The sequence below is a fragment of the Podarcis cretensis genome (assembly GCF_951804945.1).
Source record: "Podarcis cretensis genome assembly, chromosome: 3".
Classification (NCBI taxonomy): Eukaryota; Metazoa; Chordata; class Lepidosauria; order Squamata; family Lacertidae; genus Podarcis; species Podarcis cretensis.
This window is the reverse complement of record NC_137172.1, coordinates 54,267,142-54,290,303: the sequence shown is the minus strand read 5'-3', so window position 1 is coordinate 54,290,303 and position 23,162 is coordinate 54,267,142. Positions and strand designations below refer to the sequence as shown.

At 40.0% G+C, this 23,162-nt stretch overlaps 1 protein-coding gene across 3 annotated transcripts in view; it reads right to left on the bottom strand.

The window, feature by feature from the left end:
• Window positions 1–23,162, bottom strand: part of PRKN (parkin RBR E3 ubiquitin protein ligase) — a 638,032-nt gene that overhangs the window by 291,099 nt on the left and 323,771 nt on the right. For 2 of the 3 annotated variants that reach the window (XM_079971894.1, XM_079971892.1), the window contains exon 7: window positions 5,507–5,566. The exons of the other annotated variant lie outside the window; for it this stretch is intronic. In XM_079971894.1, the coding sequence (XP_079828020.1) occupies window positions 5,507–5,566 (60 nt within the window). The remainder of the gene's footprint in view (window positions 1–5,506; window positions 5,567–23,162) is intronic. 3 annotated transcript variants of the gene reach the window in all.

Genomic DNA, 23,162 nt, shown 5'->3' with positions numbered 1-23,162 from the left:
CTGGGGTCCCTCCCTGCCCTACATGGAGATGACTGAAGGACTGAACCTGGCACCTTCTGCCTGCAAAGCAGATGCTCTGCCTCTGCACCATGGCTCTTCCCCACTGATTGTTTCATTTCATTATGTATGAAAAGATCCTAGCAGATATGAATGATCCCTGTTTGAAGAGTGATGAAAAAATTGAGGAATTGGAACAGACAGGCAAGATACTAGATAGCTCCTTGGGAGATCGTTCACTTTGAAATGAAACTGATGTAGAGTCTAGGCAGTTACATCTGATTATTATTTTTTGAATTTTTTATTTTCAATGCAGAATCATAACAAAAATTACAAACATTGAATCCAAAATAATACTATACAAAAAACAAAAACAAAAAACGGAACATACAAAAAAAAAACAGAAAAGAAAAGAGGAAAAAAAACAAAGGAAACAAAACGAAACGAAACGAAAAAGCACACATCTACAGAAAAAAAACATATCATTACATACATAATCACAAATTGACTTCCTTCCTTTGTTCTAAGACCTCAAAAAATTTACTCTTACTGTATTGTTGTGTCTAATTAGATTACTTCCACCTTTGTACTTTTTTTTTACACCATTTTTCGTTTTCTTTAACCCTGTAAAGCATCATTCATTACATACCAATATACTTACTCCAGAACAATGTTTTTTCATATACTTTTTAGCACAACCCCATTCTTTTAATAATTTTTGCTCCGATTGTCCCCTTATGTAAGCTGTGAGTCTTGCCAGATTTATGTATTCACAAAATTTAATTTGCCAATCTTTCACTGCTAGAATTTTTCTGCCTTTCCAGTTTTTAGCTATAAGCATCCTGGCAGCTGTTGTTGCATAAAGGAATACTTTCCTTTGATTTTCGGGGATATCATTTATAATTAAACCTAAAAGGAATGCCTCCGGTTTTTTACTGAATGATATTTTAAACATCTTTTTGAGTTCTTCATAGATTTCATTCCAGAATTGTTTAATAGGTCGGCATTCCCACCACGTGTGAAACATTGTTCCTATTTCTTTTTTACATCTCCAACAGGTATTTGATTTTAATTTGTAAATTTTAGCCAATTTTACTGGAGTTAAGTACCATTGGTACACCATTTTCATAAAATTTTCTCTCATTGTATAACATGCCGTGAATTTAATATCATATTTCTGTAATTTCTCCCATTGGTCCAGCCGAATTACATATCCTATATCACATGCCCATTTAATCATAACTTCTTTTTCTTCTTCATCCTTCAATTCCCATTCTAATAATAAATTATACATTTTGGATATATATTTTTTTGAGTTTTGTAATAATACTTTTTGTAATTTTGATTCTTCTTTTTCAAATCCTATTACTTTATCCTGGTTGAATATTTATGCAATTTGGTGATATTGTAACCATGTGGTACAGTATTGGGTCACCTCATTGTATGGTCTTAGTTTTAATTGGCCCTGTTCTTCCTTTAGGAGCTGCTGGTATGTTGCCATTCTTCCTATAGTATTTTTCTTTTTAACCGATATTACTTCTAGCGGTGAGACCCACAATGGGGTTTTCGGTTCTAACAACCTTCTATGTCTCACCCAGACCTTGTATAATGCATTTCTAATTACGTGGCTTAGAAATTCTTTATGGACTGCCACTTTGTTATAAATTAGATAGGCATGCCAACCATATCTGTTGTTCCATCCCTCCAAATCCAAAATGTCACTGTTATCCAATTTGATCCAATCCTTGATCCAAGTAAAGCATGCCGCATCGTAATATAGTCTCAGGTCTGGGAGTCCAAAACCTCCCCGCTCTTTTATGTCGGTTAATAATTTATGTTTGATCCGTGGCTTTTTGCCTTGCCATATAAACTTTGTTAGGTCCGTTTTCCATTTTTTAAAACAATCATCTTTACCTATTATGGGAATCATTTGAAAAGGAACAGAAGTTTTGGTAAGATATTCATTTTAATAGCCGAAATTCTACCCCAGAGTGTTAATTTCAATCTTGTCCAAGTTTCCATTTCTCTTTTTGTTTCTTCCCAAAAAAAATTATAATTATCTTCAAACAAATTTATATTTTTCATTGTTATTTGTATTCCTAAATACAGTGGTGCCCCGCAAGACGAACGCCTCGCAAGACGAAAAACCCGCTAGACGAAAGGGTTTTCCGTTTTTCGAGGCGCTTCGCAAGACGAATTTCCCTATGGGCTTGTTTCGCAAGACGAAAACGTCTTGCGAGTCTTGCGATTTTTTTCGCTCCCCCCCTTTTTCTAAGCCGCTAATAGCCGCTAAGCCGCTAATAGCGCTAATCCGCTAAGCCGCTAATAGGGTTGCTTCGCAAGACGAAAAAACCGCTAGACGAAGAGACTCGCGGAACGGATTCTTTTCGTCTTGCGAGGCACCACTGTATTTCACTTTTTTTACAATTTGTTTTCTACCAGTTCCTTTTTCTCTTGATCTCCCATGTTTTTTACCATTAGTTTCATTTTTTCTTTATTCAAAGCAAAACCTGACACCCTTCCAAAGTTTCCCATTTTTTCTAGAGCCTTTGCTATGCTTTCCTTTGGATTTTCCACCATTAAGACTAAATCATATGCAAATACCCTTATTTTGTATATTTTCTCTCCTAGGGATATTCCATTTATTTCTTGATCCAATCTGATTTCTTGATTTAATATTTCCAAAACCAAAATGAATAATAAAGATGAAAGTGGGCACCCTTCTCTGGTGCCCTTCTGTATTTTAAAATAATCAGTTGTGTCATTATTTATTACTATATTTGCTTCTTGTTGTTCATAAATTGCTTTTAGCCCTCTTGTAATTTGGTCTCCCATGTCCATCTGGTCTAATAATATTTTTAGAAATTTCCATGATACTTTGTCAAACGCCTTTTCCGCGTCCACAAAAACAAAGGCTACCTTCTTACTTGGTTTCATGTCTAAATACTCGATCATATCAATCACTTATATTGTCACTCATTTTCCTGCCCGGCAAGAACCCTGCCTGCTCTTTATTTATACAATCCTGCAAAACTGTCTTTAATCTTGTTGTCAATATTTGTGCATAGATCTTGTAATCATTATTTACTAATGATATTGGTCTATAATTGGTTATAAACTCTTTATTTCGTCCTTGTTTTGGGATTACTACTATGTGCGCCTGTTTCCAGGTGTTGGGAATCTTCCCGTCTTCTAGTATTCTATTTAAGAGTGTTTTCATAGGTGATAATAGTGGTTCCTCTAATTTTTTGTAATGTATTGCGGTAAGACCATCTGGGCCTGGGGATTTTCCCAGTTTCATCTTAATTATCGCTTGATGAAGCTCTGTCATGGTTATTGGGGAGTTTAGCTCTTGAATCTTTTCTTTCTTAATTTTAGGTATATCCTTTCCACATAAATACTCTTTTATTTCAACCTCTGTCTCATTTCCTGCTTTATATAGCTTATTATAATATTTTGTAAAACACTTTTTAATTTCCTCAGGATTATCTAAAGTTCTCCCCTCTTCCACTATTTTATCCATCAGTTTTTCCTTTTGTCTCTTTTTCAGTTGCCAGGCTAGCATCTTTCCGGGTTTATTTGCAAATTCGAATGACCTTTGTTTCATCCATTTAATATTGTCCTCAATTTCACTATTTAATATTGCTGAAGCCTGGGTTTGTAATATTTTTAGTTTTTGGTTTATTAATTCATTTTTTGGTTGTTTTGTTACTAATTTTTCATTTATTCCTATTTCTTTCCTTATTTGTTCTAGTTTTTGCTCTCTGTTTCTTTTCCTTATTGCACTTTGTTGTATGTAAAAGCCTCTTATGAAAGCTTTACTTGCATCCCATATTGTCCTGAAGTCTGTATCCTGTTCTTTAATTCAAAAAATTCTTTCAGTAGTTCTTGCACTTTTTTCACAATCTTTTTGTCATTTAATAATCTTTCATTAAGTCTCCATCTTTTATTAGTTTTCTTGTATTCCTTTAATTCTAATGTGACTGGGTTGTGATCTGTAATAATTTTGGTCTGTATTTCTGCTTTTTAAATTTTAGTTGTTAAGTTATTTGATACCCATATGCTGTCAATTCTGCTGGCTGATTTTTTATCTTCCGAGAAATGTGTATACTTGGTGGGTCAGGTAGGACAGCCTTTGCTAGTAAACAAAAACATACCTTTCCTGAGATCCCCCCTCCCCCATTAACACAATATGGTGGTGCATAAGCCTTTGGGCTCGGCACCATATAAAGTGCAAAAACGACATTTTATAACCTTCCCCTTTTCTTGGGTGTCATCAGGCCAAATCCTACCAGTTATGAGGCCTCCTCTCTCAACATCCCAGATGTGCCTAGACTCAACCCAAAATATTTTTGGCCTATCCTTTCAATGGAGACAATGCTGAGCCTCACTTAGGCATGTGCCACTGAACAAAATGTAGGTCAAAATAGCTGTACAAACCACAACAGTGGTGCATAGATACAATCTGATGCAAATTGGTCCAGAGCAGTTTTCCCTGTGTATTTAAATATATGCTATGCACAGTCAAAATGTCCCTACGGCATTCTGTGTCAACCAACTCCTTTCCAACTGCAGTTGTTAAAAACCCAAATGTTTTCTCTCCTACATTTATTTAAAAAGACCACCACAGTTTGTCTTGGGCCCTGAAAGGTGCTTCACAGTTTGACGACTCTCTGATTTTGTGTTCTCAATAGACAGCCACAACAGGTGGCTTATGAAGTTCTTTTGTGAGCACAGCTAGTGCATGCTTGACAAAGGACCTGGATGTTTAGGCTGTCCTTTAAAAATAGCTGAGCCTCTCAAAATAGCATTGTTGATATTTTAAATTAACATTAATCAGCCTAAATTATTATATATTGTTAATTTGTGGTGTTAGTTTTGTATGTTGCATAGGAAAATGGGATAGAGATATTATTATTTTTTTAAAAATTAAAATGATTATATTCTCCCTTTCAGTGCTGGATTGATATAATTTTGTGGTCGGAGATTAAGCCATAGTTTCTAGTTTGGATGCAACAGAAAACTGTGGTTTAACAACCCTGGAAGTCTTTCATGAGAGAAGGGGTGGGGGAAGCACAATTCTCATTCTCAAACCATGGTTTATTAGACCAAGATCATTACATACAACTCTGCCATTGATTTTTTGTAGTTTAGCAAGACAATAAATACCATTCTGATGTCTCTATTTAATGCCAGAACAACTGGCTTACATGGCTGAAACTCTTATGAACCAATTAAAAATTCTGCCACCCAGTTTAGCATTATCAATGGTTTCTGTAACAAAGGACAACGTCAGTGTTAATTTTGGTACTGTGTCATGACACACAGAAATAAAATTAAAGTGAAAATGACCTATCAAATTTACTTGGCAGGTGCTAATTCACTTTGATCTATCCCTGGCCATAATAATTTCACGAAGGCAGAGAAACCATACATATTTATAAATGTGGGAGCAGGCGGCTGTTGTTCTGTTTGTAATTTACAGCAACAAAGAATTCATTTAGATTACCATACTTGAAGTCCCAAGGTGACTCTGTCGTGGTTACAGGCCCCCTGCTGTGCAGGATACCTAACATAATAAAGAACAAAGCAAAAACAAGGCTACATTGAGGCAGGGGCTCCTGGGTAATCAATTCAGGTATTTACAGCTGAAACAATAGTACTGTGCAAATCAGCATCATTACTACAATTTGCTGATGGGAACTCCAGGGAATTGAGCAAGTGTCTGCCTGCAAAGCAGCTGATTAATCCAAGTTACTTATGTTTGGTTAATGCATTATTGTTTCCATCATAATTAACAATAAATGAGTACTTAGGAGGGGAAATGGGTAGTCAAAAGCCCATCAAGTGGACTGACAGTGCAGCTCTATCTCCCCACCCTCTATACTGACCATTAGATGTGTATAAATTAGAAAACAAACAACATCCTTCACACTTGGGGCTGCTGTTGAGAAGCTCATTCATAGTGCAGTCCACTCCACCCTGTGCTGCACTGGACTTGCCTGAGTCATAATCACTGACAGCTTTACACATGTTCAGAGGAAACTCAGTAACAGCTTAAGTGAACCAGACATTTCCTAAAGGGGGGATCCCTGATGTCTCAAGCCAGCAAGTGCAGATGCCTGTAAGGATGTATGTATCAGCCTGTTTCTACCCTGCAACAGATTTATTTATGTTCATTCATAAGTCCATTCCATCTGGTTCCTGCATTTATCTCCAAATCCTTGGTTTTTAAAAATCTATAAATAGGCATTTAAATAACAATTTTACCATAATGTACACATCTCTAAAATACATTTTCTCCTAAAATACACATGTTGGTACTTTGATCTGAGAAGTGTGCTACCTTAGTCCAGTAGGTGAAGATCAAGTCAGTTCACACAGGAATTCACAGAAATTGACTTATTCAAGAAGCCTTACATGCACAAGCACAAGCACACCCATACCCACACCCACCCACAATTCCATTTCAATTTCTTCTCCCTCAGAAAAGCATCTGTTTTGGCTCCAGAGAATATGTGATACATAACATGAAAGGTACTAAGCTTTTTTTAGTCGATTTATTTTAATCAATATGGGAATATACATGCTTTCAAAGTTATGTCAAACTATTTGAAGCACAAAAAATAAAGGTCCCTGGGTGTAATGCTGGCACTCTTTCAAAATGGCTATGATATCAGCAGTGAAATGTAGGATTAAGCCTTCTCGTTTCTCTTCAGCATGAATTCCCCAGGCAAGGAGGAGGTTGGCTAGATGCTGGTTAACCACCTCTGGTTAAAAGGAAATTTGTGGTAGATGTAAATTACCATTTTGCCACACATCTGTCCTTAATGTGTGGTAATAGTTTTCTTATCATTTGGTAGGATAAATTATGGCAGGACTGCAGACTGAATATTGAGGAATTCTGGACCTGTTTGCCTCATGGTTAGCATCATCCATACTGTTGTTTATGTTGGAATAATGTGGATAGTAAACTTCCTGTACATCCATTAGTTTCCTGTTGTCCATATGCTGTTCTCCAAATCACTGCCTTCCTACAAATTCCCCTCCGACAGTCTGGATTTTCACATACCAGGGATATTCTAAAAAGGAGACGCGTGAGAAAATCCAAATTAGTGGAGGGGAAAGTGTGGGAAGGCAGTGATTTAGAGGAGAACACCATATGGAGAACAGGAAATAATGGATGTACAGGAAGTTTACTATCCACATTAAACAACAGTATGGATGAGCTCATAATCAACATCCATAGCAATGCAGTAATCAACCATGGTTAGAACTGGTGAGAAAGGAGAATGAATGTTGGACAGGGACTGGGAATATGGAGTGGGAAATCCCAGAGCCCACTTCCAAATCTTCCAGCCATGGGTAAAACATCCCTGCACAAGCTCCTGCAATGGGTCTCTGAAGCTTATATGCTACTACGTGAAGAAAAACCATACTGGCAAAGAGATCTTACTGGGCCTATTTTCCAGCAAGCTAGAAAACAACAGATTGTGTGTGATCTCCCAAAAATTAGAATCTCGTATGGTCGCCTTTCCAATTCACACAACTGTCTCCAGTGGCATGCACTGAAAAAATATATTTCACAAACCAAATAAAAATAAGGAATTAAAAAATCTAGATAAGGTTGAATCAAGATGCATTTCAGTCCTCTGATGGCCTCACTGCACTTCTTCCTCCAGTCAAAAACTATCAATTGCATTTCAAATGACGCTTCCCCCACCCCTTTCAAATGAAGCTAAGACAGCACAGTCTGAAATCTCCTGGTGTGCTGGGATGCAGGAGTGCCTTGAAGCCAAGGTGGAAGCTAGATTATTTGCATGCAGTGTGAAAGTTACAATACACTGATTTGCAAGCTGTTGAAAAAACATGAAGGAATTAATTCTTCTCTGCAGTCTGTCTCTCTTCATTTCCCAACATAAAATTCAACACAAGCTTAGGTTTGAAAACAAAGTGAACAAGAAGAGAGGCTAGGAAGTTCTTTGGTATTCTATTAACAGTGGCACAACGTCAGTGAAATGAGAAATGGTTAAAACATGGCATTGAGAGCTGAAGCCTACCAGGAAAAAGTCAGTAAATTTTATCAGGGTTTGAGGCTACATCTGAATCTAACCATCATATGGCAATCATTCAGAAAGAAGAAGCCGCAATACTACCACAACAACTCTGGAGACCTATTGCATTTGAGACAGGGCTCTTGGGAGTGCTGTGTGGAAGCAAGATGAAAGATCTCCTCTGTGAGGAACTGGTGAAAACTGGGAATGTCACTTCTGATCCTCCTTCCTTGTTCAACACTCTCTGGCTGATTATACGTAGATAAAACTGAGACTGTGCACTGACATCATAATAGCAGCAAGGTTCAAAGAAGAAAGAGATGGACAATGACATCCACAGGTCCAAAGCATGTTCATGGGCTTTCTGTATAATTCTCTAGCAGGAGCTCCCCAAATGACTCATTCATATGAGTTCCCAAGTTTTGCAGCATCTTGCAGAATAATGATCCTCTTCCTTACCCTCAAAAATCCACAGTCAATCTAAACATTGTCTAGAACAAATTTAGGTTTCCTAGAGGCTCACAGGTCCTGCATTTTAGCCCGAAAGTCTGCACCTGACAACAGAACTGAATTTAGATATTTGGGTTAATTTTCTTGACATCAGCTGGTTGGATGTCAAATCAATCTGCCCCCCCCCCCAAACAAATCAGATTGTGGTCAATTCGTTTGTATTTATATTCCAAGTCACAAAACTGATTTTTCTTATTATCAAAGAGCTGAAAATATAACTCTGTATACCAGTTAAACCTGTCCAGTTTAGATGATACTCTTAGAGAACGCATAAGCACCTCTAAAGCACTTACCGGAAGTGAACACAGTGAGACTTATTGCTGAAGGATTAGGTGGCATATCAAATCAAATCAAATCCTTGGTCTTGCTATGAGACTCCTGAGGCCGATTAGAATTCTGTCACATGAGCTGCCATTTAATGTTCTGATCATGCTGCTACAAAGCCTGCCCACAGATCTTCATCAAGCTCTATCAGTTCCAACATAAACTACAGTAACTAACTGACGAGACTGCAGTTTGGTATCTATCTGGTGCTTTACAGCAGGGAAGGGGGGGGGGAGATGTACACAATTACTGACCCTTGCATGAGCCTGTCTTGTACCAACCTTGTTCTCTCTTCCTGAACATCCTTTTTTATTCTACTTGACTGTCTGGGTCATTATGAAAAGATAAAAAAAGATTAAGATCACTATCCACTTGGATAGATAATATTTTCTCTTGGGCTACCTTGAAAACTTTTCAAATGAGTACTGAGGCTATTTAATAAACATTATACACAAATGTGTTGGAAGTAATGACACAAAGTAACCTCTTCTGTATCTAAACAAAAGTCATATACAGTGAGAGAAGTTGGGAACACTTTCCAAAAGCGCATCTGAAGATCAAAGAATGAAATATTTACAGCAGGGAACACTGTATATAACATTATTTCAACTGAACTAGGGGCAAACGTTTGTCAACAGTTCTTCTATACCAAGTCAAATTTAGCCTCAAGCCACCATGTTAAAAGGTAAAGGTACCCCTGCCCGTACGGGCCAGTCTTGACAGACTCTGGGGTTGTGCGCCCATCTCACTTAAGAGGCCAGGGGCCAGCGCTGTCCGGAGACACTTCCGGGTCACGTGGCCAGCGTGACATCGCTGCTCTGGCCAGAGCCAGAGCCAGAGCCGCACACGGAAACGCCGTTTACCTTCCCGCTGGTAAGCGGTCCCTATTTATCTACTTGCACCCGGAGGTGCTTTCGAACTGCTAGGTTGGCAGGCGCTGGGACCGAGCAGCGGGAGCGCACCCCGCCGCAGGGATTCGAACCGCCGACCTTTCGATCGGCAAGTCCTAGGCGCTGAGGCTTTAACCCACAGCGCCACCTGCATCCCCGCAAGCCACCATGTTAGGCACCATCAAACTTTTATACTATGAGCAAGATTCCTGAGGAGTGTGAAGTGAATTTACACATACTCTGACAAACAGAGAAAGGCTGTAAATAAAATATGGCCTCAGATTCAGTAGTAGATTCCAAATGCTCTCTGCCTCCAGGGTTATAGAATTAACTCCAGTTTCAAGGGTCAAGTGATGGACTGGGAAGACCTAAAGCAGCAGTGTGGCTGAAACTAAGGAGGCATGGATCCAATCAACCCCCTGGATAAGAAACTGCTGGGAATCTCATGTAAAAGAAGCATAATAAACAAATATAGCAACAAAATAAAATACAACAAAACAATAGGTTCAAAATCATGGAGTCAAATTATTAAAATGCAGTCTGAAGTAACAATGAACAGAGCAATGTCACAAATACAAGGTTGTTGGTTTTGTTTTTTTTAAAATGAGACTGGAATTCACCCAAGGAGAACTGTTGTCTCAGCAGCATGCTGAGGTCCCATGAATGCTACCTGGTCAAGATTTGCTGTTCAACCTGCCTCTCCTGAGCTCTGTTTTACAAACAACCATTGCCCAATTATGTTGTGACTTGTTCCAACAATGTGAAGATGATAAGGACTGCATTGGGCAAGGTGTGTGTGTTGTAAGTCAGATAAAGCCAAATTCCCTGGCCTGGACAATCATTGAAGTTGAGGGCAGTATCTCCCAAAGCATTACCTCCTCTTTTGACACTTTCTCTGAGTCGGGGTTGAGGGGATTAAGACCAGAGAAAACAACTATTAGTGTCAAGAAAATCCTCCAAAATTTAAATAATGACTTACTTTAAAAGTAAAGGGACCCCTGACCATTAAATCCAGTCACAGATGACTCTGGGGTTGAGGCCTCATCTCACTTTACTGGCCGAGGGAGCCGGCGTTTGTCCGCAGACAGCTTCTGGGTCATGTGGCCAGCATGACTAAGCCGCTTCTGGTGAACCAGAGGAGCGCACAGAAACGCCATTTACCTTCCCACCGGAGCAGTACCTATTTATCTACTTGCACTTTGACATGCTTTCGAACTGCTAGATTGGCAGGAGCAGGGACCGAGCAACGGGAGCTCACCCCATCGTGGGGATTCGAACTGCTGATCAGCAAGCCCTAGGCTCTGTGGTTTAGACCACAGCACCACCCGCATCCCAGTGACTTACTTTACTTCATTGTATTTCATGATTTTTTTAGTTCTCTCCCCATATATATATATATATATATATATATATAAACAACTATCATGAAAGTTTCTTAACTTTCAAAATGTATACAGAGTTAAAAGGAGAAACAAAACTGCCATTTTCCACAGTTGATGTGAAATTACCTTTTTCTATAAGGCATTATTGAAGATACTGTGAAGAACACAGAGGTGCACCTGGATGCAGATAAAGATTGCTCATCAGCATGCAACAGTCCCTCCCTCCTTTTAAGTTTATTTTCAAATGCTGAGTGGGGAAAAGGGAGAGGGATAACAATGTCAATCAAACTCTCAAATGAATCTGAGTACCAGAGTGCTGAGGTAGGAGAAAGAAATACAATTACAGACCATAAAGTACATTCAATCAGCAATTCTATGGTGTAGAAGTGGAAGATGTTGTTATTCCTAACATTAGCACTAGGAAAAAGTACAGTAAACTAAAAACAATTTTGCCATTTTCAATTTATGCTTTTGAGTAAAAGTGAGATTCCAATCTATTTTGGTGACTATGAATACTGAACCAGGGCCAATAGGTATTCTGAACGCATTAATCAAGAGTAAAAGAGTGTGGCTTTTGAGTACAAAGGTGTGTTCCTTACACAGAAATGCTGAGCAGCATCTTTGTTTTGGTGTGCTTGGCATGAGAGAGCTATAATGCATGTTTCCTCAGTAGTGCACAGGGACCCACTATCTTTTAGAGAGAACACACAGACCCACTCAGCAGTGTAACTTTCCTTGCCTAATTGGCTCAACTAAATCCTCCTCCCTCGCAGCTGGTTGCTGTAGCAACACGTTGGGATTCTGCAAGTCCCAGCATTCCATAGCACTGACTACAGACATCCAATCACATGTCTGGCACTCACCTTCCATTTACAAGGTCATCTTGTTCAGAAAGTAAGTGGAATACTCTTTCTTTTTGTATAGATCTGGAGCTCACTGAAGAGTACATTCTAAGCATCATGAGGGGGTGTTTCATAACAAGAAGATTACAGTCTGAGAAACATTACTGGGGGGGGGGGGGGGGGTTATGCATTGATCTACTGCTCTTCTACACCTCTTCACCCAAATAGGATAAAGGACCCCATACATTGAATCCCCAGAGAATTGAAACAAAGGTATCCTAGGAGGAATGTGGGATGCAACAGGAACACAGTCACCCATTTTCCCATATAATATATGTCAACTGAAAATAAAAATCAGATGAATGAAGGATTATGTCTTGTGCAGAAACTGTTGTTTTTAAACTAGAGAACCAAGTTAATCACTCCTGGCAACTTGTAATAGTAGGACATAAAAAGAGCAGGAGGACTTGTTTATCATGCGCTGTGGAAACTGCGTGTCCCAGAACAAAACAAAAAAAAAAATTTCTCCTCCTCCTCATCCCACCCTTCACCCTAATGCTCCAGGGTAGGGTACAGCAATTTAATAGCACAATGTTAAAAACAGTTTAAAACAATTTACCGTTCCAAAGGTCGATGGTTCAAATCCCTGCAATGGGGTGAGCTCCCGTTGTTTGGTCCCAACTCCTGCCCATCTAACAGTTTGAAAGCACATCAAAGTGCAAGTAGATAAATAGGTACCGCTTCAGCGGAAAGGTAAATGGCATTTCTGTGCACTGCTCTTGTTTGCCAGAAGCGGCTTAGTCATGCTGGCCACATGACCCAGAAGCTGTCTGCGGACAAACGCCGGCTCCCTCGGCCTATAGAACGAGATGAGCGCCGCAACCCTAGAATCGTCTGCGACTGGACCTAACAGTCAGGGGTACCTTTACCTTTACTACAAACATAGGTCGGGGGGGGGTCAAAGGTCAAGGCAAAGAAGTGCATCTTCAGCATTTACTGAAAACTTTATGTTGTGAACCAACCTAAGATCTACGGTTGAACGGCAGTATACTAAACAAACAAACAAACAAAGTGAAGTTGCCAGACAGATGCTCTTTTGTGGGCAGAGTGTTCCACAATTTAGGGGCTGCCACAGAGAATGTTCTCTCATGGGCCATCCCCCTGAACCTCTGAGGGTGGTGGAACTATCAGGAGGGCACATATTGTTCTGGTCCTGTATTGCCTTATGAAGCACCTGGATCTTACTACAGGAAACCTATTGTGAGTTGACTCATGCCTGTGTGTTATGTACATCAGTAGCTGGAGAATGGGCTAAACAAGGAGAAGGGCCATCTTCTAACACCCTGAGCACCCTTATGCTGGTTCAACATCTTATGCTAGAGGTCCCCGTCCCCCCCAGCGTGGTGCTACAGTAAGACTGAACAGCATGAGACTTTGGGTTTCCTATTCTACATTCGGTACTTTAACATGATGAACAAGAGAGAAATGTTAATTCACTACCATGTTAAACTGTCCACCAGCAGGTACTGTAAGACATCTGCAGTTATTTTGGAACCTGAGATGCTTGGTGAGGATAACATAACCTGGTATTAAAGTAGGACTGAACTGCCAGTCCAATGAGCTTTGAATGGGATCAGTGATATATTGTGCTTCACTTCCAGCAGCAAAATGTTTTGGGTCAATCCTGGTTCATATTGCATGACCTTGAATCTACACAAACATTGCACCTTTAGGTGAAAACACTGAATACGTGGATCAGGCTATGAGCTTCCCCCCCCCCCCAATCATACTGTTGTTCCAATATCTATGAAACACAGCACCATGGAACATTGCTAAAGTGAAAAGCTGGAATAAGATGCCAGAAGACAGCAAAACACTTTTTTTATATCATCACAGCAGATAGTGGAAACTCATTTAAAGTCATAATTCTCCTTGCTATCCCCTTTCCTCACTTTCCCTAACCTTGCTGTCTAAGTTTCTTTCAGAGAATTAGAAGCACAGATAGGGTGAAAGGAATTTCAAAGGTTTTTCTAGACTCTCTGCTGGCTCTTTTTTCATGAGCTTAAGAACTGTTTGGTAATGAAGGAAGCAATATTTTTCACTTTTCCTTTAGACAAGAGAACAAAATAAAATAAAAGAGCAACATAAAAGCAAGGGGCACATGGACACCAGATTCTGTCTTTCAAGCAGCCCACTCCCCCCATCCCACATCTCACATATCTGAAGAAGCATTTCATTTATTGTGACACATTGTAATAATGCATTTGAAAATCTAAGCTCAACATACAAGGCAGAGCCAGCTCATAGCTGGTTTAAACTAAGTGAGAACATTACTCAAAGGAAGAAAACTTCACCTTCTTAAAAAATGAATTACAGCGGTGTACTAATTTAAGATTCTCTAGGAAATATTTCTAGCTATTATCTATGCTCAAATAACATCCAGGCTAGATTATGATAAGCAACATACATCTGGCTGCTTTTGAAAAGTGTCCAGCAATTGCAACTACTGTAGAAATCAGTCCACTGTATCCTTGCAATAACCCTGTGGGGTAGGTTTGGATGAGAGGCTATGACTGGCTTCAGGTCACCCAGTGAACTCCACAGCCAAGTAGGAATAGTGGTGGTTGACAAGGAAAAGTAGGTATAAAAGGAGAATTCCTGGATGCCAAGACCCAAGTTTGAGGCAAGTACTCTTTGGTTAAAACCACAAAATATGCAGCAAAGTACAGCATGAAAATATAGGCTGTTAGACTTTTAAGATATGCCCCTGTGATTTCCTTCCAAAGTTCCCCTCTTCCCCCAGCATAGAAAAAGACCACACGTTTAGTAAGTTAAAAATGATTTACTTACTAACCCTTCAAAGATTCATGTGCTTTTCCATGCATCAGTCAGAAAGCATAAACAGTAAAACTTGGCTTAGTTACAATGGTGAAAGTTAATAAATTATTGGTATAGGAACTCAAGAAAGGCTTGTAAGAGCCATGCAGCTAAGCTGCAACAACCAGCTTAGCTTCTTCACACACTGAACTTCTCTGGTAGACTTGGGGAACAAAGACTTGATTACCTAGTCCAGGGGTCTGCAACCTTTAAGACAAAAAGAGCCACTTAGACCCGTTTCCGAAGGAAGAGAAACTGGGAGCCGCAAAACTCGTCATTATAAAAATAACTTTTTTGTCACTTTTTTATTATTTCTTTGTTTGACCCCTCAGAATTACTCCTCCTCATAGAAATAAACGTTAAATTAACAAGTTACCTTTTTTTGTGTGTGTGTTCTTCACTCCCCTTCAAAACAGTGACCAGCGTACATGCCCCCTTTCAATGCAGTGACCAGCGTACATGCCCCTTACAATGTAGCGGGCGGGCGGGCGGGAAGGTGACGTCGGGACGGTGCGTGACTAACGCACGCACCGCCCCCATGCGATGTCACAGCCAGTACAGCGCCCGCCACAGCAGGGAGTGTCGGGGCACACAATGCACCTCCTCCCCTCGCTGGTATCCGCCCTGGAGCTGCGGCAAAGGTGTAAAAGAGCCACATGCGGCTCCGGAGCTGCGGGTTGCAGACCCCTGACCTAGTCCTCAAAGTGAGCTACTCCTGGCAGGACAGCTTACGCTATGGTATTAACCCCTCAATTAGACTTAAACATGTTGGTTATATGAGGCTGGTCTCCCAAGTCCTGGTCTGACACTCTAGTCACTATACCACCCTGGCTCTCATACTTGATTCCAAGTGGAAGAGCAAAATCTGTAAATGAGAAGGAGCCTCTGATGAATGGAACTAACTTCTGACTAACAGACCCAATTACTACAATGCACTCTATCTGGGGCTGTCCTTAGATGTGGTCCAGAAGCTGCAGCTGGAGCAGAATGTGGCAGCTAGGCTGCTAACTAGAGCGACCTATCAACAGCACATCACACCTGCACAGAGGGATCTGAGCAAGCTGTCAATATGCTACCATACCAGGTTGAAAGTTTTAATATTGGTCTATAAGGACCTTAGCAACTTAGAACCAGGGTAGCTGAAAGATTGCCTTAACTCCACAAACTAGTTCAGTCACTATAGTAATCAGGGGAGGAGCTTCTTGTAGTCCCACATGGCCCCAAGGTCAGAACTATGGTGACATGTAGCAGGCCTTTTAGTGTAGCAGCTCCAATATTAAAAAACTCCCTTCTGGTGGCATTTCATCACCCACTGAAGACATTTTATTCTTCTACCAGATTTTCCAAGATGGATTATCCTGGCCTAGTTGCTGTTCATTTGGGAATAGTATATCATTTTAGTAGGGTCCCCCCCCCAAAAAAATCTGATTATTCATATATTGTATCGCATGCTGCTTTTGAAATTCTTTTGAATATAAATGAGCTAATAAACTTTCTAAATTTCTTAACATATATATATATATATATATATATATATATATATATGGATAAATCAGCTCAATATTAAGCACTCCGTGGAATTTCCATTTTAATATACTTTCCAGCTGATTGCACAAAAGCAATGCCTCAGCAGCACTGGAGTCTTCTACTGTAGAAGCAGACAACCATTATTATACAGACTATTATTCACATCGCCTGCCAACCTAGCAGTTCGAAAGCACCTCCGGGTGCAAGTAGATAAATAGGGACCGCTTACCAGCGGGAAGGTAAACGGCGTTTCCGTGTGCGGCTCTGGCTCTGGCTCTGGCCAGAGCAGCGATGTCACGCTGGCCACGTGACCCGGAAGTGTCTCCGGACAGCGCTGGCCCCTGGCCTCTTAAGTGAGATGGGCGCACAACCCCAGAGTCTGTCAAGACTGGCCCGTACGGGCAGGGGTACCTTTACCTTTTTTATTATTCACATATGTGCCAATAAAAAGTTAAAATGTACCAAGTGAAGTGCGTGACCCCCCCGAAAGGGCCTTTTTAACAGTGGCACCCCTGTTATGGAATAGCCTGGCATCATCTGTGTAGTAGACTTTTCCTCAAGTAGATAAAGGCCTTCTTGTTCACTCCAGCCATTTAAGACAGTATGGGCCACTATTTTTAAAACATGTTTAACTTGGGAGGTGCAATAAGCTTTGATGTATTCAAACAGTGGTACAAACCTTACCCCTTTTAATGGTTTTATGCTTTAATTTGCATTTCATTTGTGTTTCCTATTTATTAGGAGCACTTTTTACTTTTAATATGTCACATGTCATAAATGTTCCACAAAAAGCAAAAAAAGAGCACAGATTAGGAAACTGTGTTATGCTGAGCCCAGACCATTGGTCCATGCAGCTCAGGATTGTCTACACTGATTGGCAGTGGCCCTTCAGGATTTCAAGCAGGCACCTCTAAGTTTTACCTGGAGATGCCCAGGGTTGAACCTGAGGCTTTCAGAATGAAAAGCAGAGATGCTCTATACTTGGTTGATGGCCCTTTCCGCTTAATCCTTAGGATGCATACATGACAAATATTAACTTTGGTCTGTGATGAATGGAACCAACCATGGTTCAATAAGCACAACTTAAGAGTCTTGGAAATCAACCTGCAAGATAAGTCATGATCCCTTTACAATAAAATACTTAATCCAAGTAAGGATGCTTGTGGTGCCTCATCTTTGGAACCACCACCCAAATTTAGCCCAAAGCAAAATCTAAAACAAACAAAACTTCTGAGGCATTTCAAAAGATGCTACAATAGTTTCAACACAACTAGCAATTTTTCTCTAGGGGGTCTCTGATCTCTAGCCCACTCCTTTGTATTCTTCTACAGTGTTCCTCCTTCATCTCATTACTATGACAGAAAGGGATTATGAATGAGAATAGAGAAAGAAAGCCAAAGCTGTGTGAAAATCATGCAATAAAAGCCATCTTAAGAACAAATTAGTGTTTCAGGATTGCTAATTAAATCTTCCCAAATATGTTAGATACAGACTTCGTCAGTAAATCTGTTTTGTTCCTTGTCTTTGGACTCATTGACCAATACAAAGAAAATGGGAAACCATCAGGATTTAACATCTGATTTAATTTACTAGTCTTGTGATGGAACTACTAAATAGAACTGTTGAATTGTGTTCTGGGGTTTATACCAAACTGTGAACTAAAAGAGAAGATGAAATTGTTTGAACTGAAGCCACCACAAAGTTCTGATGATGTAGAAAAGAAGAATCATATATTCATATATATACATTGCAATCTTGAAAGTAAAAGTCAAAAGAAATATTTATCTCTGTTATGCCTAGGGAAATTAATGCCAAGGAAAAAATACTTAGTGCATACTTCTAAAAAGTCTGATAATAAAGTTCTTTACACCAGGCATAATCCATTCAGAGTTTCCATTTATTTCAAATGGAGAAGTTAAGTGCTTAAACTTCATCTTATAAAATACATGGATGGAACTGAAAAATGTTTTTGGTTTGTTTTTTTTTTGCTTGAGCATGCCTGTAATTCTTTTAAAATAAATTCTAATTTCATTAAGTGATTTTTAAAAACATTCCACAAAACACCATATCTATTGCAGAACAGCATATCTATCAATATAAAACTATTATATTAGCCTGCTGTTGAAAATGGAGCATTTATCGTGAAAGAAAAATTCTACTTAGTTACTAGTTTTGTTAATTCTGAAAACATTAAAATAATTGGACTGCTGCTAGTAAGAATTTAAGGGCCTTCACACAGAATTTGCTGTAATAGATCCCCTTCCCCATTGTATTTATTTTATTTTATTGGGGGGTGGGGTGCTCAAAGTCTGCCCAAAGTCAGGAGCTTGGTTTTACAAAAGATTTCCATCCACCGCATGGTGCAAATGGAGCCAAGGGGGAGTGCAGGTCAATGCATAATGAACTAGTTTATCTCTGCTTAGCCTAACTGAGCCAAACTGTCCCTTGATTCTTACATGATATGCTTTCAGTTTAGAACACCATATAGAACTTGAAATGCACCATTACTAGGGCATCAAAAGCTAGTTTCTGGATGCTTCTGACCAAATGGGGGTCCATACACATTATGATTTACCACACAGCCTCACCGAAGGAGTGACTTTTAAAAAATGTTCCAATTGTCATACACATGGCAGACCAATAATGGGGTAAGAGAGCCCATCTTGCCAAATCGTTTGGCCCACTGTCAGCTGGTAACTACTGAAGCTGGTGGGATGGTGAACTTCTCAGACAAAAGCATTAGAGGGAAAAAGTTGGACACTGTGAAATTTCACATTTCTAGGAGTCAGCATCAAATACCTTGATATAGCTGTATTTTTTTGGTTCTGCTTGTACCAAGAGAGATGACCTAATGACCAGCCTCCTCTGTTTTGGCCACTGCACTGACTTGTGGATTCCTCTGTTCCAGCAGCAAAATTCAGAAATCCTCACACAAGAGCAAATTGACCAGCTTCACAGCGATAACATTTCTCTAAGACACAGTGCAGACTGCATTGCCTCCTGCAAAGCTCTTTAATTGTCTGGCTCTGTTTCCTGCCAGATGCTTGGCGATATTGTAGCACAGGCCACAGAGAATATGCCTTGAGGGAAGAAACTGAATTTGCTGTGTTGTTTCTCTTCTAAGAAAACAGTAGTAGGAAAACCCAGAAACATCCATTAAGAAAATACCAATGTATGTGACTTGCAGGAAAAAAAGCTGGTCCTTTTTTGTCACTTTGATATTTGGACAAAAAAATTGTGTGTGCTCGCCCGTGTACACAAAGAGAGAATTCTTAATGGAAAACCCTACTGAGTGCAAACCTACCCCCTACTGACATCAACATTTGCTAAAGTCTAAAATGCTCCAAAATAATTAGAGATGATATTTAAGTTATGTAAAACTAGCTTTTGAAGTCTGCAAAAAGTGCTGTAGCACCTTAGAGAATGCCTGCAAGATTCTAATTTGGGGAACTGAATGCGTAGCACGTCTAATTCTCTCAGCCAAAATCCACAAGGGACATCAGCCAATGTACAGTTAGTTTAGGACAATGATCCTGGGTTCCGTGCAAGTTCTGCCACAATGTTCTCAGTCACTTGGGTCATAACTGGGCTCTAGATTCAGGGGTAGGCAAGGAGACACTTCACATACTTTTGGTTATGTTCTCACCAAGCCAGCGAGGACAGTCAGTTGCTTGCACAAGAGCTTCCAACAACTAGGTGCCCTACAGGTGTTCAAGACTACAACTCCATTCAGCCACAGTCAGCTGTGGAAGGAACAACAATGAGGTATGTTATTACTCAGAAGTAAGCACCCCTGATTTCAATGGGACTTATTGCCAGTGCACAGGATTGCAGCCAGTTTTGTGCCTGGTTGAAGTATTAATGCATTGACATCAGTACACTTGCTTGTGAGCTGTCCCAATGATTGGAATGGGGGCATATAAAAAAGGCTTGTGAATTGCAGCGGTGGCACTTTGGTCTAAAGCTTCTTCAGCTGTTTTAGGTCTGGGGTAGCCAATGTGGAGCCCACCAGATGTTCCTGGACCACAACTCCTATAATTCCTGAATGGTTATGCTGACTGGGGCTGATGAAAGTTGTACTCCAAGACCTACCTTACATATATCCTCAAAGTAACTATTTCAGTCGTTGTTTGTAGGGATATAGAACTTGGTGATTAACAGTCCCAGAAAGAGAGAGAGTGTGTGTATTCCAAAAATTAAAACGCAGTATCATATCATCTACAAGTGTTTGTTTTTTAAAAATTAAAAATTAAAACCAAACAAGCATACTAAAAATCATGAAATAACCACACCATCCATATAGGAATTAACACCAAAAATAAATATTTGAAAATCAGACCATTAGTGCTGTCCAAATGCCCAAGAGAATAAAACATGTTTTCAGCTGGTGACCAAATGATAACAATGTCAGCACCGGCTAAGTTGCCTTGAGGATAGCTTTCTACAATTGAGGAGCCACCACAAAAAGGCCCAAATATCTCTTGCAGGAGACACACAAAGAAAAGCCTCAGATGTTGATCACAGGGTCCAGGCAGGTTAAGCAGCAACTAAGGGCCCTTTCTTATGTTATTTTTGCAGAATGGGGGTCTCATGTGGCTACATGACCTTTCTGGAAACCATTCTGCACCATTCTGGAAACGTCAAAAGCTCTCAGCTACTTGGGTAGGGGCCCACAGTGCAAGTCCTTCCCTGACTAGCACCCTATTTGCTTTTCAATATACGGATGCAGTTTTGTTTCATGGTTGTGCAGTGTTGCTACTTATTGTAACAAGGCAAAAAAAATTTAAAAATGCTGCTTTTTCCCTACCCTGAAAACAAACTATTCCACTACATATATTGAAAGTTATGGCCATGTTCAGTCTTGAAAGACTGCTAGATAAGCAACAGCTTAATTGGCCACCTACACAATTATCAATTATCTTTGTTCACCAGCATGACATTTTGTAAGAAGCAGCTTTTTGATAGCATTGTGCCTCTTGCACCATAGATAATCGTTTGTCAGCTTCAAAAAAGTTAGATGCTAAGTAGAAAGGCTCATTATTTTCCATTGTTGTTTGTAACTTCTCTGTGTCACTGTCTTTCTTTTTCCTTTCAGATCAGCTTACTTCTCTTATTATAGACAACTGAACTTAACGAACAAAAGCTAAGCAGATAGCAAAAAGTGTAACTGGGGCTGCAATCTACTCAGAAGTAAATCCGACTGAATTCAGTGGAGCTCACTCCCAGGTAAGTGGGGTTAGGACTGCAGCCTTCATTATTGCTTTAATTCCACAAGCTGGAAATCAACACACCAATGAAGAGGGTGGCAAATGGCTTGAGCATGTGCCACCTTGAGTCTGGCCATGAGCAACAGAAGCAGGGACACATTAAAAGGATTTACTCTGTCAAAACTGGGACTTCTGCAACAATGAATAATTAGTTAAATAAAAATGACCATATTGATCTGACATGGACTGTATCCAACAATGGTCCTGGGCTAGTGAAAAACAGTTCTATCTAATTTTTGCCAGTTCTACCTTATCAAATGCAACTTTCCCTGTGCTCTTTCCCAAAAGCTAATTCTGAGGAATTGGGGTCCCTCCAGAATAGTATGAGATATATGGCATGGGGGAGGGGGGGGGCTACAGCAGGCAAGGGGTTTGGCAAAAATGGACCGCACCATCTTGCAAGAATGGAAGCATTTTTCAATAGTGCAAAGTTGCTGAGTGACACAAGCCACCAACTGCTAGTGTTCCTATTGCTGATTCACAACATTAGATGAATGGGCAGTTATTAGAGGAAGAAATCACTCTAGTACAGGGGTCAGCTAAGTTTTTCAGCAGGAGGCTGGTCCATTGTCCCTCAGACCTTGTGGGGGGCCGGACTATATTTTTTGGGAGGAAATGAATGAATTCCTATGCCTCACAATAACCCAGAGGTGCATTTTAAATAAAAACACACATTCTACTCATGTAAAAACACCAGGCAGGCCCCACAAATAACCCAGAGATGCATTTTAAATAAAAGGACACATTCTACTCATGTAAAAACACACTGATTCCCGGACTGTCCGCGGGCTGGATTTAGAAGGCGATTGGGCCACATCTGGCCCCTGGGCCTTAGTTTGCCTACCCATGCTCTCGTACTTAGGGTGCTTATCACCACCATGGATATGAAGATATTGTGTGTACATGATAAGAAACATGATTAGTACTTAGTTTCATCTAGTAGCAACCATTGCTTCATATAACCAAGTATTCATATGATGAACACTGTCATGTGAGTCAGCCTAAGCAGATACTCAAATATCTACCCAACAGATATTAGAAAGTATTCAGAGATTATGGTTGTTTGGCCCACATTTTCAGCAGACCCTTTCCCCCCAAAGTATTCCTTTTTCAGTGATTTTCAGTACTGATCCATGATTTATTTGCACTTTCCTCATGCTCTCAGCAACATCATCACATAGATATATCTGATTGGCTGTGCATCATGGCAATGCCATGCAGTTTCCGATTAGATGAGATAACACATGTGACTAATCCAAGGAGAGAGAAGCAGGAAATGCAGGTGTGGGTGGGGAGATAGAACAATGTTAATCAGGTTATTTTTTCCCAGCACAAATTTCCAGGCCAATTAAATTGCTAATTTATACTTGAAAATCAAAAGTAGATTATCTAGCAGTTCCTGTGCTATTTCACCCAAATATCTGATACTGTTAAACTGGAGTAAATCAGGAGAGGAATGCTGAGTTGTGGATATATTTCAAAACAGTTCTGT